This window comes from Mastacembelus armatus, chromosome 8 (genome assembly GCF_900324485.2).
Source record: "Mastacembelus armatus chromosome 8, fMasArm1.2, whole genome shotgun sequence".
Taxonomy (NCBI): Eukaryota; Metazoa; Chordata; class Actinopteri; order Synbranchiformes; family Mastacembelidae; genus Mastacembelus; species Mastacembelus armatus.
The window spans coordinates 18,597,176-18,612,871 of NC_046640.1; the positions used below are offsets into that span (position 1 = coordinate 18,597,176).

General features: G+C 39.5%; 5 gene segments (V, D, J or C); all 5 read right to left on the reverse strand.

Moving 5' to 3' along the window:
* Positions 1–4,863: 4,863 nt before the first annotated feature.
* Positions 4,864–5,470, reverse strand: LOC113140362 (Ig heavy chain V region XIG14-like). The segment is given in 2 exon segments: positions 4,864–5,171; positions 5,259–5,470. Coding segments are annotated over 2 exon segments (351 nt in total).
* Positions 5,471–6,334: 864 nt separating this feature from the next.
* LOC113140313 (Ig heavy chain V region 914-like) lies at positions 6,335–7,143 on the reverse strand. The segment is given in 2 exon segments: positions 6,335–6,789; positions 6,886–7,143. Coding segments are annotated over 2 exon segments (465 nt in total).
* Positions 7,144–8,582: 1,439 nt separating this feature from the next.
* LOC113140325 (Ig heavy chain V region 1-72-like) lies at positions 8,583–9,482 on the reverse strand. The segment is given in 2 exon segments: positions 8,583–9,281; positions 9,373–9,482. Coding segments are annotated over 2 exon segments (369 nt in total).
* Positions 9,483–10,097: 615 nt separating this feature from the next.
* On the reverse strand, positions 10,098–10,653 carry LOC113140633 (Ig heavy chain V region PJ14-like). The segment is given in 2 exon segments: positions 10,098–10,495; positions 10,592–10,653. Coding segments are annotated over 2 exon segments (441 nt in total).
* Positions 10,654–11,490: 837 nt separating this feature from the next.
* On the reverse strand, positions 11,491–14,224 carry LOC113140635 (Ig heavy chain V region 6.96-like). The segment is given in 4 exon segments: positions 11,491–12,009; positions 13,693–13,727; positions 14,077–14,100; positions 14,220–14,224. Coding segments are annotated over 4 exon segments (378 nt in total).
* Positions 14,225–15,696: the final 1,472 nt, after the last annotated feature.

A 15,696-nucleotide genomic window follows, 5' to 3' on the forward strand; every position in this document is an offset into this window, starting at 1 on the left:
CATAGTAGTGTCAGGGACACTTGAAAAGTAAAAGCGCGATTCGTCAGGGACGAAAAGAAAGTATCAGGGATACTGAAACACGTGTGAGTGAATGAGAGCGTGTGAGTGAATGAGAACGTGTGACTGATGGTAGTTGACGGACTATTGTCGGCTGAATAGAGCAGTGTCACTACCTATTAAAACTGTGTATTTTGTTGGGCACAAGTAAAAATTGAAAAGTTGAGTGTGGTGGACGGCTGTATCCGCAGGTAATTAGTACCTGTAGAAGCTTGATACAGTGGACGATCCCCGCGCTGTTGTGACTGATCGTTTGCTTGTGCCAAAGTTGCAACTATGGGAAAGGGGAACAGTAAACCCCAATTAATGGGGGATCCTAAATTTATGAACACTTATTCTCCCAGATCAGCGAGATATTTAGGAGAATGGAAGAAAAAGTATGAGTTTCCTGGAAAATTGGAAACCTGCGCATGCGATAAATTGGTAACTCAGTTAAAAGCAGAAATGGCCATAGTAGAACCTAGGAAAATTTAGAAATTTAAATTGCAGCTCATTGAGGCAGTAAAGTGGCAAGAGCAAGCTGAGAAGAGAAGGCAGAAGAGAAGAGATAAAAAGTCCCTCATAGCAGCCCTCCAAGAGGACCCAGCTGATTTTGTAGGGCGTCCACAAGCATTAATTCAACAAGAAGAAGCAGCGGCTGCGGCTGCTACAGCTGCTGCAGCGGCTGCCGCACCTGTGATGGGGGCAGCGAGGACTTACTTCTGCTCTGTTAGTCTTCCTCCAGAAGCTAAGCGCCTCTTGATGGGATGGTCACCTAATCCTCATTTGCCAGTGTCTAAGACGAATGACATGCACTGGGAGGAGTTAAAGCAGTTTTTGAATAAAGCTGAGAGTATTTGTGATTGGCATGAAGAAGAAGGAGGCTGGTTTAGTAATAGTGTGGGAAGCTGTTTTTACAAAAACTTAAATTGGGTTGTGACGGCCACTCCCCGTGCTCACATGGGGGAGGATGACCGAGAATGAGTGTTACTTCTGGAGGAGTTAGATCCGTGTTTGGCTGAGGTGCCTGACAGTTTCTCGTCTCGAAGCAAAACTGATGTAGGCCTAATGACTACAGCTCCAGAAGTTATTATTAAGGCCAAATCTGATTATAGACCTAGGATAAAGCAGTGTCCCCTTAAACCAGACGCCCTTCAGGGAATCAGGCCTGTGGTACAAGAGATGCTTGATGCAGGGATCCTGGTGAGGGCACCAGAGGCTCAGTGTAACACCCCTATATTCCCAGTGAAAAAAGCTGATGGGAGGAGTTGGAGGATGATCCAAGACTTAAGGGAAGTAAATAAAGCAGTTGAAAGTAGGGCCCCGTGTGTCCCAGATCCTCACACTTTGTTGAACCATATAAAACCTGAGATGAAGTGGTTCACGGTTGTGGATCTCAGTAATGCTTTTTTCTCTATCCCAGTACATCCGGACTCACAGGGATGGTTTGGGTTCACCTTTGAGGGAAAGAAACTCACCTACACCAGGTTGCCACAGGGTTATGTTGATAGCCCCACTATATTTGTATCAGAATTGGAAAATTGCTTATCTACATTCCATGTGCCCTCACATAGCCAAATTTTGACCTATGTGGACGATATTTTAATTACATCAGACACTCAGCAGCACAACAAAGACACGGCGATAGCACTGTTCAAACATTTAGAAAGAACAGGTAACAAAGCATCTCCAAAAAAGCTACAGTGGGCTACTTCTGAAGTTGTATTCCTGGGTCATAAATTAACACCAGAAGGCAGAGCCCTGACTGAATCTAGGAAAGCAGCTATTCAACAAGCTTGTAAGCCTATCACTAAGCAACAGATGATGCAATTCTTAGGGCTGTGTAACTACTGTCGACAGTGGATTCCAGATTATGCTCAAGTAACACAACCGCTGTTAGACTTGATTTATGAAACACCGATGGCCATGAAGCAGGAAATAAAGTGGACTCCAGAAGGTGAGAAGGCTTTCTGTGAGTTAAAAGCACAGTTAGTGACCACACCTGTCTTGAGTCTCCCAGATTATAGTAAACCCTTTGTTCAAACTGTGGATTGTAAAGGGAAGTTCATGACCTCGGTGCTAACTCAGTTGTCAGGAGGAAAGCAGAAACCAGTAGCCTATTATTCTAAGAGGCTGGATCCTGTGGCTTGTGGTTTGCCTGCCTGTGTCAGAGCTGTGTGTGCCGCTGCAATGGCAGTGCAAGCCTCGGCAGAAGTAATACTTTTCCATTCACTTACATTGCTAGTCCCACACTCAGTTGACTTACTTCTGACAGAAACTAAAATGTCATTTTTGTCACCAGCTAGACATCTGTCAGTCATGGCGCTCCTAATGTCCCAGCCACATTTGACTATAAAAAGATGCTCTGCACTCAATCTATCTACATTATTACCCACAGCTGAGGAAGGCACACCACACTGTTGTATTACAAACACTGAGGAGACATGTAAACCCCGTAGTGATTTGAAGGATGTAGCTTTAGCTGAAGGGGACGTGTGGTTTGTAGATGGTTCTTGTTTTAAAAATGACAAAGGAGAAAATATGTGTGGGTTCGCAGTAGTGTCACTACAGGATGTCTGTGCAGCAGGGCAACTTCCTTCACATTTCTCAGCACAGGCTGCAGAAATAATAGCCTTAACGCAAGCATGCAGGCTAGCAGAGGGGAAGAGTGTTACAATTTACACAGACAGCCAGTATGCTTTTTCAACTCTTCATTTTTTTGCTGCACAATGGGCTCGCAGAGGAATGAAGACAGCTGGAGGACAGTCAGTTAGACATGCTCCACTCTTGCAGGAGTTATTACAAGCTGTCATGTTACCAAAACAACTTGCTGTCTGTAAATGTGCCGCACATACGAGGAAATTAGATCCAATATCCAAAGGAAACAATAGAGCGGATGCTATAGCAAAAGCAGCGGCGCAGGGACAGTTTGGAAAATGTAACCTTTACCTCATGGAAGAAGTGAAACAGCCTATAGATCATGAAGTACTTTCAGACATGCAGAAAAGAGCTCCACCGGCTGAACAGCAACTTTGGCTCAAAGGAGGAGCCATAATTGAGCAAGATCTTTTTAAGATTAAAGACAAACTTTGCCTGCCTAGAAGTCTCTATCATACGGCAGCTATTTTGACACATGGGCCTTGCCATGTGTCAACAGGAGGGATGGTATATGCAGTGGAAAAGTATTTTCATGCACCAGGTTTTAATAACTACTCAAAAAATTTTTGTAAATCCTGTTTGACTTGCTGTAAGCACAACCCACAGGGAAATCTCAGACCAAAGAGAGGGAGATTCCCCAATCCGGACTATCCATTCCAAGTTATTCACATGGATTTCATAGAGTTGTCACAATGTCAGACATACAAGTATTGTCTTGTTTTGATAGATGCATACTCTAAGTGGGTTGAGATTGTGCCCAGCAAAAGTGCTGATGCACTAACAGTGGCCAAAGCGCTGTGTAAAAGTATAATCCCAGATCATGGAATCCCACAGCGAGTCTACAGTGATAATGGTCCACATTTTGTAAATGAAGTAGTTACGCAGATGTCTAAACATCTGGGGTTTGAATTGAAAAACCACTGTTCATACCATCCCCAAAGTGCAGGCCTGGTAGAAAGAACTAATGGCACTATAAAGATGAGACTGAGGAAAACTATGGAGCAAACGGGAAGGACATGGGTGGAATGTCTCCCCCTGGTGAAAATGTATATGAGGGTCACGCCAACAGACAGAGGTCTGACCCCATTTGAAATCCTTTATGGAAGACCTTTTACACTTCCCATTTGTGAAAATGTGTGTGAAAAACCTCAAGGAGAAACTACTCTAGCTGAATGGATGAGCAAGATGTTGCAAACCAGAGAAGTCATGAGTGCAAATAATCTGCCAAGAGATGTTTTGTCTCCACAGGTGCAGAGAGTCAAACCTGGTGACCAAGTCCTGATAAAGGTCATCAAGAGGAAGACCTGGTCCACTCCCAAGTGGGAGGGGCCCTATACAGTGATCCTGACCACTCCCACTGCAGTAAAGATTCAGGAGAGACCTACGTGGATTCACCAGAGCCACTGCAAGATACTACAGCCGCTAGGAGCCGAGTAAGGTGGAAGTCAGCCGGTATCAAAACCCTTGGCTGCTGAAGAGACCATCTGATCCTTACTCCCAGCTATGGCTCTCCATCGGCTGATTCTGTGTCTAGGGACACTAAGTATTGTCTGTTATGCAAGCACAGAGGTTGTGTAAATACTGATTATGTGTAACTGTTTGTGCTCTGACAGAGGACCAGAGGTGGTCGCCCAGGAGCCTGGGGGCCGGTTGGGAATTTTTCCTTTACAGAAGGTTTTCGCCCAACCCCTCACAGAGCCTTGCTTCTCCAAATCTTGTTTAGTCATAATGACGAGTTTCCAGAAAATCCAAAAGGAAGATGGAAAACTCTGATACTATGGTGAAAATGACAAACAGGAGGAAAATGTTAGAATAAGGGCATTGTAAATTGCTAACTAATAATATAAATTAAAACTTTGCTTTTTAACTCATTGGAAGAGACAATGCAGTTGGTTTGAGTCATGAAGAAGTTTCAGTTTCTAACATATCAGTGAAGCTGACTAAAGAGAACTAAAGATGCTAATTTCTTTATGATTTACTGAATGTCATTATAGAAGAATAATCTATTTTATATTGTTTACACATTTTCAGTGCACTTTACTTTTGCAACACTGTTTTCTGTGAACTATGATAAAATCATTAGTGGTCTGAGGGCTCCTCCTCTGGTGGCTTCATGTTACAGGTTTTCAGGCACTGGGGGTTTTTGTTCAGGTCTACTGATGGTTTGTGTTATTGTGAGTGTCTGGCACAGTAATACACAGCATTGTCTTCAGGCTGCATGTTCTGTCCGTTCAGAGTCGCTGTGTTGCTGGAAGAGTCTAAGTCAATACTGAACTTGTTCTTTAGTGAATCTTTGTATGCTGTGGTGTATCCAACACGTCCGCTTCCAATCCACTCCAGTGCTTTCCCTGCAGGCTGTCTGACCCAATGTGTGTAGTAGCTGCTCACAGAATAAGAGACCTGACAGGTGATGGTCAGACGTTGACCTGGCTGCACAGTCACAGAGGCTGGCTGTGTCAGCTGTTCACATTTCACACCTGTTAAAAATAATAAATATATTATGACAAATTATCAAGTGATACTGTAAAAATGAACAATTTTCTATGTCAAATCTAGAGACTCACATGATCCAGCTGCCAACAGCAGCAGCAGAGCAACAGGAAACATGTTTTCTAATGAAAGTGATGTGTGAACTACTCTGACAGTCTGACTGGAGGTTTTTATAGGTATGAGGAAGGTCACTGAGTTTGCATAGAATCAGACTCATAAGAGCTACAGTGTTGGTGTGATCAGATCTAATAATAGTTGGTTCATTGTTCAGTGAAAACATGGCTGGAAATCAGCTCTGCCTTTGATATGAATGTTTCATTTCATTACATATTTAACTGTAACATGTTGAAAAGGTCCCAGCATTTACTTCAACTGTTCCTGAAAACTGTTAATGCCTGAATGACAGTAATTAAAATTCAAAAACTTATATACATAGTATTATAAATGTCCTGCAGACTGCAGCAGAAGAGAAAAAAACATTTTTATTTGAAATGTTTTATTGGTGTCAGCTGCAGTGTAAGTCAAATGAAAGCAGCACAAATACATTCAAATACTCTTTACTCCTCTATCAATAATAAATGTTTTTTCTACATTTAAGTAATTATCATAAATATACTTTTTGTTTGTTAAACTACCACCATGGATAGAAACTAAAAATAATAAACTCCAGACAATTGTGTTTTCCATTCTGTGATAAATATTGTAGTTCAGTTCTCTGTGATCAGTGTTTCAGAAATGCATAAACTTGTCCCACAGTGCTCTGCAAGTTATTGATGTGTTTCTAAGGTGGGAAGTGTTTGCATAGACCTCCCTCTACTGGTTTAAAAAGGGAACATGTAACACACATTTTCATAAACTGAATATTTTTAAAACACCTTTGGAAAATGTGACGACAAAACATATAAGAAATGTCACCTTTAGTTTTGTAGCAGCTACAAATTACAAAATAAAAATTGGCTCCATATATGTAGGTATTTGTTAATACTTCGGTAGAAAATGAGTCATTTTTCAGTTTAACTTTGTTAGATGTTATTTTATAACCAATACTTTTGAAACAGAAGATTGTTCAAGTATTTTGTTTTTCTTTTATTGTGATGGCAGCTGCAGTGGGAGGCTAAAACGATGTTACCACAAGGGTTTTTCTATCATTCAGGAAATTGCATTGACTAATTTTTTTATCAACTCAACAAGAATTCATGACTTTATGAATGTTCACTTTTGGATCATGGGTGTTTAGTTTCAGTCGTGTGTTTGTGGGTTTTTGTGCAGGTTGGTTGGTGGTTCTTACCACTGTGGGCTGACGTGCACAGTAATAAACAGCTGTGTCCTCAGGCTGCAGATTCTCTGCTTTTATAGTCACTGTTCCAGCAGAAGTGTCTCTGCTGTAGCTGAACTTGTTCTTCAAAGCATTATTTTGATAAAAGTCTCCTCCACCCCACATATGGAAAATCCACTCCATTGGTTTTCCTTTACGCTGTCTCATCCAACCTGTTGCATAGCTGCTATCAGTCAGAGAATAACCAGAGACCTGACAGGTGATGGTCAAAGACTGTCCAGGCTGCACAGCCTTTGAGACTGGCTGGATGAGATTGAGACTGTGAACACCTGTGGAAACAGAAATCAACATTATCTCCATCATTCATCTGAATATTCAGTGTTTCTAATGTGTTTGTTAGTGTGAATCCACTGAAAGCTCCTCACAGGATCCAGCTGCCAGCAGCAGTATCAGAGCTACAGAGAACATGGTTGATGTTGAAGCTCTTCTGTCCTCTCACTGACACACAGACCCACACTGCACTTCCTTATGAGCTACATTCATTTACATATTGTTGAATCATTCATTTGCATCTCACCAAAATCATTTTAAACATTCCAGATGTTGATGTAGAAATCTTGTTGACATAGTGAGATGATGAGCAGCAACAGATGAAGCTGTAGTCACTGATCCAGCAGTTACATGTTTCTGTGTGATGTCAATACAAATGTCTAGTTCAGTCTGTCAGTTAAGCTCAGTGATTAACTGGGGATTGAGTCTTTATAGTGACAAAGGTGAGAAGAGCTTGACACTGACTGTGTCCTAGTTTTATTATAACAAACTGCATCGTCATTTTTTATTATTTCACTGCCACATTTTTATGTATTTTATAGGCCATTAACTGCAAAATCAAGGGGCCAGAATTCATCTCACACCTTTAACATTTCACTATTTCTAACCTGGACAATAACATCATCAGCCCATTGTGGTGTCCTTGGCTGTTTTGTAAGGAAAATGTATTATTTATATTTTTTAATCGTTATTGTTTTTGATTAATTAATTCATTAATTTTCTGCATTTCATTTTAAAAACATGAATTAATAAATACAAAACGTTTCACTCTCAGTATTTGAGAGAAATTTTGGATTGGATTTGGAACTCAGGTTTTTGTACAGCTGCTGAACCAACTCCAGTCACTGTGACTCTCGAGCACAATAATAAACAGCAGAATCTTCAGTTTTTAGACTGTTCATCTGCAGATACAGCTGCTGTCTGTTGTTGTCTCTGGAGATGGTAAACCAGCCTTGGACTGACTGAGAGTAGGATTTGCTGCTGCTACCACTGCTGCTAATGAGAGCAACCCACTCCAGTCCTTTTCCAGGAGCCTGTCTGACCCAGGCCATCCAAGACCAAAGACCACCAAAGTCAAATCCAGAGGCTGTACAGGTCAATTTGTGGGATTCTCCAGACCTTTTAACCACTGGTCCAGATTGTGTCAGAGTCTGACCATCAACACCTGTCAAGACAAACCAGAAAATTGTCAGTTGATGTAAGTTTGCACCTTCTTGAAAACAGATTGATTTCAAGCCTTGCAGATATTTTCTCACCTGCCCAGCAGATGGTTAAAAGCAGCAGTCCTGTCCTATAGTCCATCATGTTAAACTGTGTGTCCACTGTTCTCTGTCGTCCTCTCTGCAGTCAGATAAGTAGAGGTGGAAGACATCTGTGTTTTGCATTGACTCCTCCTCTCAGGAGAATATCTGCAGATATTTGGTGAAACTGGGTAAAATACTTCACCAGTCAGTTTCCTAAATCAGTTGTTTTCACATTTCTCTCATATGTTCAGTAAAATAATATTAACACCATTACCATGTTTATACTGATAATACTAACACATTAAACTTAGTTCAGACATGTGAACAAAATTATCTATAAATTAAAAAAAAACAATGATAGATTTGATTTAGTATGAAGACTATTCATCAACCTGTCTAGGGTGTACCCCTGCCTTCCACCCGAGAGAGAGCTGGGATAGGCTCCAGCGGATCCCCGTGACCCTGAACAGGAAAAGCGGGTATAGAAGATGGATGGATGGATGGATGGACTATTCATCATTAGTCAAATTACTCTAATCACCAACATACAGTCGTCTCTCTCTTCTGAAAACTTGCTGTATTTTCATCTCATCATGTCACTATCCAGAGTTTTCACTGATCAAATGTTTTTCAGCTTCTTACTCTTTCAGTCTTGGTTCATGTAATGTGTAGTTGGTACTTGTAAATATGATGCTGGTATTTTTGTTTTAATGTCTGTTAGGAGGTGAAAGGCTTTTGATAATCGCTGTGATGGATCTAATATAATGATGAAAATAGTTATTACTCATGAGTTTATGGTAAAATATCTATAAATGTGATGTGGATATATCAAAGTGATTTTAATGGTGTTGACAAAATCCAGATGTCACTGAGGTCAAACTGCTGCTTGTGGTCTGTGGTGGTTTTTGTGCAACTGCTTCACTGTCTCCAGTCACTGTGTTGTCGAGCACAGAAGTAAACAGCAGAATCTTCTGTTGTCAGGCTCTTGACCTGGAGGTACTGGGTGCTGCTGGGAACATCTTCAGTCATGATGAAACGGCTTTGAAAGGAGCTGCCATAGCTAGCAGAGTTTGATCCAGTGTTCATCTTCCCAATCCACTCCAGAGCTTTCTCTGGCCTCTGTCTTATCCAGTGAATGTAGTAGTCTGTCATATCAAAGCCAGATATGACACAGGACATCTTCACTGTCTCTCCAGGTCTTTTTAGCTCTGAGGCAGACTGGTCCAGTCTGATCTCACTCCAAACTCCTGTAAATAACAAAATAATGATCATCATCCATCAAACTTATATTTACAAAAGAAATGTTTCACTTTGTTAAAGCATAAATAAATTTCTCACCATGAATAGTAACTATAAAAAATAAACTCCATGAAATCATGATTTCTGTTCTGTAATAGACTCTGCTGTTCAATTCTTCTAATCAGTGTTTTAGAATATACTATATGAAACGTTTCCAGTGACACATTTTGTGACAGCTGTGTGTTTATAAGGAAGAAATCATTTGCATAGACTGCCCTCTACAGGTTTAGTAATAGAATGTGTAACACACATCATTTCCATAAGTAGTTTACCTACAACTGTTGCCTGTGTCAACTTGACCACATTACAAAATGAAAACTGCAAACCATGTGTGTATTTATTTATTGATTTGTACTTTGGAAGAGATAAAACTATTGTTAATTTAACTTTGTTAGATGTTTCTGTTTTCTACCTCATTGCAAGTAGGAAGGAAAACTGGTTTCCCATCTTCTCTATGCATCAGAATACACAAAGATAAAAGTGTGAAAATGTTTCATGTTGAAGACATTTTTTCTGAGTCTATTTTATTGTTGTGCAGGCTGCAGCAGAATTCAAAACATCTATATAAATATTTTTTATTAATATTTGAAATGTTTTACTGATGTCAGCTGCAGTGTAAGTCAAATGAAAACAGCATAAATACATTCACAAACTCAACTAGACTACTCTATCAGTAACAAAGGTTTTCTTCTACCTTTAATTAATTTTTAAAAATATTGTTTGTTACATTAGCACAGGATTTACCTTGTTAATGTTTTGTTTTTTTAACATTTAGAACATATGTGGTTATGTGTTTCAGTCACATGGGCTAGAGGGTTTTTGCTCAGGTCTGTTAGTGTTTGTGTCACAGTGACACCACGTACACAGTAATAAACAGCTGTGTCCTCAGGCTGCAGATTCAGTCCTGTTAATGTCACAGAACTAGTAGAAGTGTGTGTGTGGTATTTGAACTTGTTCTTCAAAGCATCATTTTGATAAAAGCTGCCTCCACCCCACATATGGAAAATCCACTCCATTGGTTTTCCTTCAGGCTGTCTGATCCAACCTGTTGCATAGCTGTCATCAGTCAGAGAATAACCAGAGACCTGACAGGTGATGGTCAAAGACTGTCCAGGCTGCACAGCCTTTGAGTCTGGCTGGATGAGATTGAGACTGTGAACACCTGTGGAAACAGAAATCAACATTATCTCCATCATTCATCTGAATATTCAGTGTTTCTAATGTGTTTGTTAGTGTGAATCCACTGAAAGCTCCTCACAGGATCCAGCTGCCAGCAGCAGTATCAGAGCTACAGAGAACATGGTTGATGTTGAAGCTCTTCCGTCCTCTCACTGACACACAGACCCACACTGCACTTCCTTATGAGCTACATTCATTTACATATTGTTGAATCATTCATTTGCATCTCACCAAAATCATTTTAAACAGAGATTGAAAAGACTGACCTTATAATGAAGTAGATGGTTTCACTGTATGTGGGAACGTTTTATTCAGTAAGTTTATTTTATTAAAAAGACACAACTTTTAGTGTGTGTATAATAATGTAATGGAATAATGGAAATAATATATATTAATTTATGAGACTTACTGTGTAAATGTTTTATAAATGACTGGTTTCAGCACATTTTTGTCTTGTCCTTGGGCTTTTAGTGAAGAAACAGTCCACACACTAAACTGTTGTTACTAAAATATGTACATTTGGAATGAACTCACCACAGATAAAAGCAGTGTCCTGATCCTGGTGATTTATCTGACTGTTATCAGACTGTGAGAACATGGTTGATGCTGAAACTAAACTGATGTGATCTTTTCTACAGTGAAAAGTTTGCTTTGGTTTGTTTGTTTGTTTTGTTGATGTTATGTTGCAGAAACTGACTTTCTAAGGATGAATTTCTCATTAGACGAGTTTTTAAAGTCAAGATGTTAGAAAAATGTATTTCATTACTGACTCATGGCCCTCCCCCTTTCTTTGATTTTCCTGTTCACCTTTTTACATCAAGTTAAAACATTTAATAATCAGACACACGTGGTGTTTGCGGAAATAGAAACGTCTGATACTTCTCACTGTTCCTCTGCTGATACTCTAATATCATGTATGTGTTGCTGCTCTGGTTCTTCTACTGAATCTGTGGGACAGTGTGTTTTTTCAGCCTCACATTAGGTGGAAATTTGCTCATTTTGAAAAGAGAAAGAATCAGGGTCAGAGTGAGTGGAACAGGACCAGTCAAATCTGCTGCTGATATTTCTAGGTTTCTATTTAGAATTGGACTTTATTGATGATATGAGTTACTATTGTTGGGAAATGTGATCCCAGTAAGACTGAGTCCTGTAGGTTTTTGTACAGCTGCTGAACCAACTCCAGTCACTGTGACTCTCGAGCACAATAATAAACAGCAGAATCTTCAGTTTTCAGACTGTTCATCTGCAGATACAGCTGCTGTCTGTTGTTGTCTCTGGAGACGGTAAACCGGCCTTGGACTGACTGAGAGTAGTATTTGCTACTACCACTGCTGCTAATGTAAGCAACCCACTCCAGTCTTTTTCCAGGAGCCTGTCTGACCCAGTGCATGGTGTAGCCATCAAAATCTAATCCAGAGGCTGTACAGGTCAATTTGTGGGATTCTCCAGGCCTTTTAACCACTGGTCCAGATTGTGTCAGAGTCTGACCATCAACACCTGTCAAGACAAACCAGAAAATAGTCAGTTGATGTAAGTTTGCACCTTCTTGAAAACAGATTGATTTCAAGCTTTGCAGATATTTTCTCACCTGCCCAGCAGATGGTTAAAAGCAGCAGTCCTGTCCTATAGTCCATCATGTTAAACTGTGTGTCCACTGTTCTCTGTCGTCCTCTCTGCAGTCAGATAAGTAGAGGTGGAAGACATCTGAGTTTTGCATTGACTCCTCCTCTCAGGAAGGAGTGAACCAGACTGGTCATCATAGACATTTTTTGTTTCAGTCAATATATAGTGAGAGTTGTGGTTTGAGTCTAATGAGTTTTCATTCAATCTGAATTAAAAAAGAATTTGAATAGGCTTCAGAAAATGATCTCTGTGTGGTAAAATCAGATTTTTCTTCTAATATTGTGTGTAATGCTCAGAATAAGAAACAGTTTTAGCTACAAACAAAAACTTCACAGAACTCAAAGTTTAAATATGTAAAGTTTTGTTCTTACTGCCCTGATACAAACTTTACTTTTGACGGAAAATAGATGAACTGTTGTTATTTGTCTGTTCAAGTAAATAAATGTATTCACATATAGAAAAGCAAAGTCACCACAGTTAAAATGTTAGTAAGTTCTGCTAAATGATGTTAAACAATCAGGATCCTAACGTGAATTAACACTTCACAGATAAAAGCAGTGTCCTGATCTTTTGATTCATCTGACTGTAATTAAAGGTTGATCAGCACTAATTTAAAATGTTCACAGGAAGCATTATATCAACATTTATACTAAAGACATTTTCTTTGTTAAATGTTACATGTTTGTTTACAGTGTGAAGACCTTTAATATGATGGATATGTGCATTTATGTCATTTTTAAATCATGAGCCAGTTGAAAATTTTCAGAAACGTCAACTTTGATTGTTTTTACAGCAAGTTTGTGTATGTGTGGTCTTAATGTCATATGTCAGATCAGTGGTCTGAAGGCTCCTAAACTGGTGACAAATGAAATGGAAAGAAAACTTTCTGAAGATGAACTTCTTGTTAGGCTCTAAGTTTTTAAAGTCAGTCTAATTTACTGTTTACTAATGTTCCGTGAGTTTACTGTCTGAGTAATTAAGATAATATTGATAAATTAAAGAATATATAAAATCAACCAACTGTTCCCTGTTTACTCCAAAAGTAAACTGGTCTGAAATCATTAGTGGTCTGAGGGCTCCTCCTCTGGTGGCTTCATGTTACAGGTTTTCAGGCACTGAGGGGTTTTTGTTCAGGTCTACTGATGGTTTGTGTTATTGTGAGTCTCTGGCACAGTAATAAACTGCTGTGTCCTCCGTCTTCAGACTGTTCATCTTTAGATAAAGTTTACTGCTGGAGTCATCTCTGGAGATGGTGAATCTACCCTGGACTGACTGGGAGTAATAGATAGGAGTACTAACTGTGCCTATATATGCAACCCACTCCAGTCTTTTTCCAGGAGCCTGTCTGACCCATGCCATATAATAGTCACTGAATGTGAATCCAGAGGCTGTACAGGTCAATTTGTGGGATTCTCCAGGCCTTTTAACCACTGGTCCAGATTCTGTCAGAGTCTGACCATCAACACCTGTCAAGACAAACCAGAAAATAGTCAGTTGATGTAAGTTTGCACCTTCTTGAAAACAGATTGATTTTAAGCTTTGCAGATATTTTCTCACCTGCCCAGCAGATGGTTAAAAGCAGCAGTCCTGTCCTATAGTCCATCATGTTAAACTGTGTGTCCACTGTTCTCTGTCGTCCTCTCTGCAGTCAGATAAGTAGAGGTGGAAGACATCTGAGTTTTGCATTGACTCCTCCTCTCAGGAAGGAGTGAACCAGACTGGACTTAGTCACCATGATCCTCATTTGTTTTATCCTGACAAACACTGCTTTTTCAGTCTTTGCAAAGTGTTGGTGTGTGGGTGTGTGTGTGCGTGTGTGTGGCTGAGGCAATTTTATTATGATGACTGTAATTTTATGGTATAGAAATGTTCTTTTTTTGTATGTTGCTAATTATAATATCGAGTAAGTGTAATACATTTCTGTGCAATAGCTCTTGTTACCTGTTGTAGCGTAGCGTACTGTACCTGTTCGATTAGTGAAACACAATAAAGGCACATGTTGCATTTTGATGTTCTCTGTCTCTCAGATAAACTAACAATTTAGAAAGTCATGTATTCGGATTCCAACAATATGTAAACATTACGTCATATTGATTCAAATGTGTCTAAGGTTTTATTGCTTCTTTTGGTCAGCGACCACACAGTTGACTTTGCATAGAGAAGGACACTGACAGGTTAAACAAGATGGATGGACTGCTGAGTTAAAAGTAGATATATCACTCGTGTTTGTCTATTTATAGACGTTTATTTACACTTTTGGTCATTTCCCATTTATTATCATCCATAACATTTTTGTAGGAAAAAAACTTAATTTTATTGCAAACCTTAAAGAACTTGCTGTCAGGACTGATCTCATCACCTCATGTATTTTGTTTCAAACATGGTTTAACCCTTTTTTAGATCTTCTACTGCCCCCTGTAGGCTCTTGTAAAAATTAATTGTTTAAAGTTTTTGTAAAGCCTTTCTGCAGCCTTGAACCAGTGTGTGTGTTTGGCACAGTAATAAACAGCAGAATCCTCTGGCTTTAGGTTGGACAGTCTCAGGTACACCATGCTGTTTCCATTACCTCTGGTGATTTCAATTCGGCCTTGCACACTGCTGGCGTACTCTGTTCGCTGTGAATTCTCCCAATCCATTCCAGGGCTTTTCCTGTAGGTTGTCGTACCCAGTGCATACTGCAGCAGCTAAATGTGAAGCCAGATCCCCTGCAGGACAGACTGAGAGTCTCCCCAGGCTTTTTTACTACAGAACTGGAAGGAATAGACTCCATACTCTGACCTGTACAACCTGATGAAATAAAATGGAAAAGAAAAGCCACACAGGAGAAAGTGAGACAGTCATGTGGGAAGTTTTCTACTATCACTGACTGACCATAAATGATAAAACAGCAAGAAGCAGGAGAACTCACAGGGCAGACAGAGAGCAACCAGCAGAAGAGTGAGTGTGTTCATCATCCTGACACTGTGACCTCTGATGGTTCACACAAAGTACAAGACCAGTCAGCAGGACAGAAGTACACTGCACACACTGAAGATTTGCATCAGGATAATGTGGGGGGGGGACTGACATACAGGCAGTATTTTCAAACACCACATTTTATCACTTTTACTAAATATGCTTTCTGACTATTAAGCTATTAATGACTTATGCAAGTATGTTTCATAAAGAAATAATGCTTGAAGACTACAATATAGTTTGAATTTAAAAAAAAGTTTCACTGCAAACCGAGATGGGCACAACTGTGATTCCTATAGATTAACATATTAACTTGTAGCTTCACATTCAAGAACAAGTTGAATTTTATTTATATGCATTTTACAGAGTCCTGGAAGGGACATGGTGGATTTTTTAAATTATTTTTTTTTGTGTTATTGTATTAAATTAAATGTGCAAACGAAATACAGGTTGACTCGAAACTGTTTTTAAATACTAGACTAGAATTGAATACTTTGAAACAGGTTTTGAATACAGTTTGAAACCACGAAATACAGATTGGTCTCATGTATCTATACATTAAAAAAAAAAAACAATGCTAGATTTGATTTAGTATGAAGACTGTTC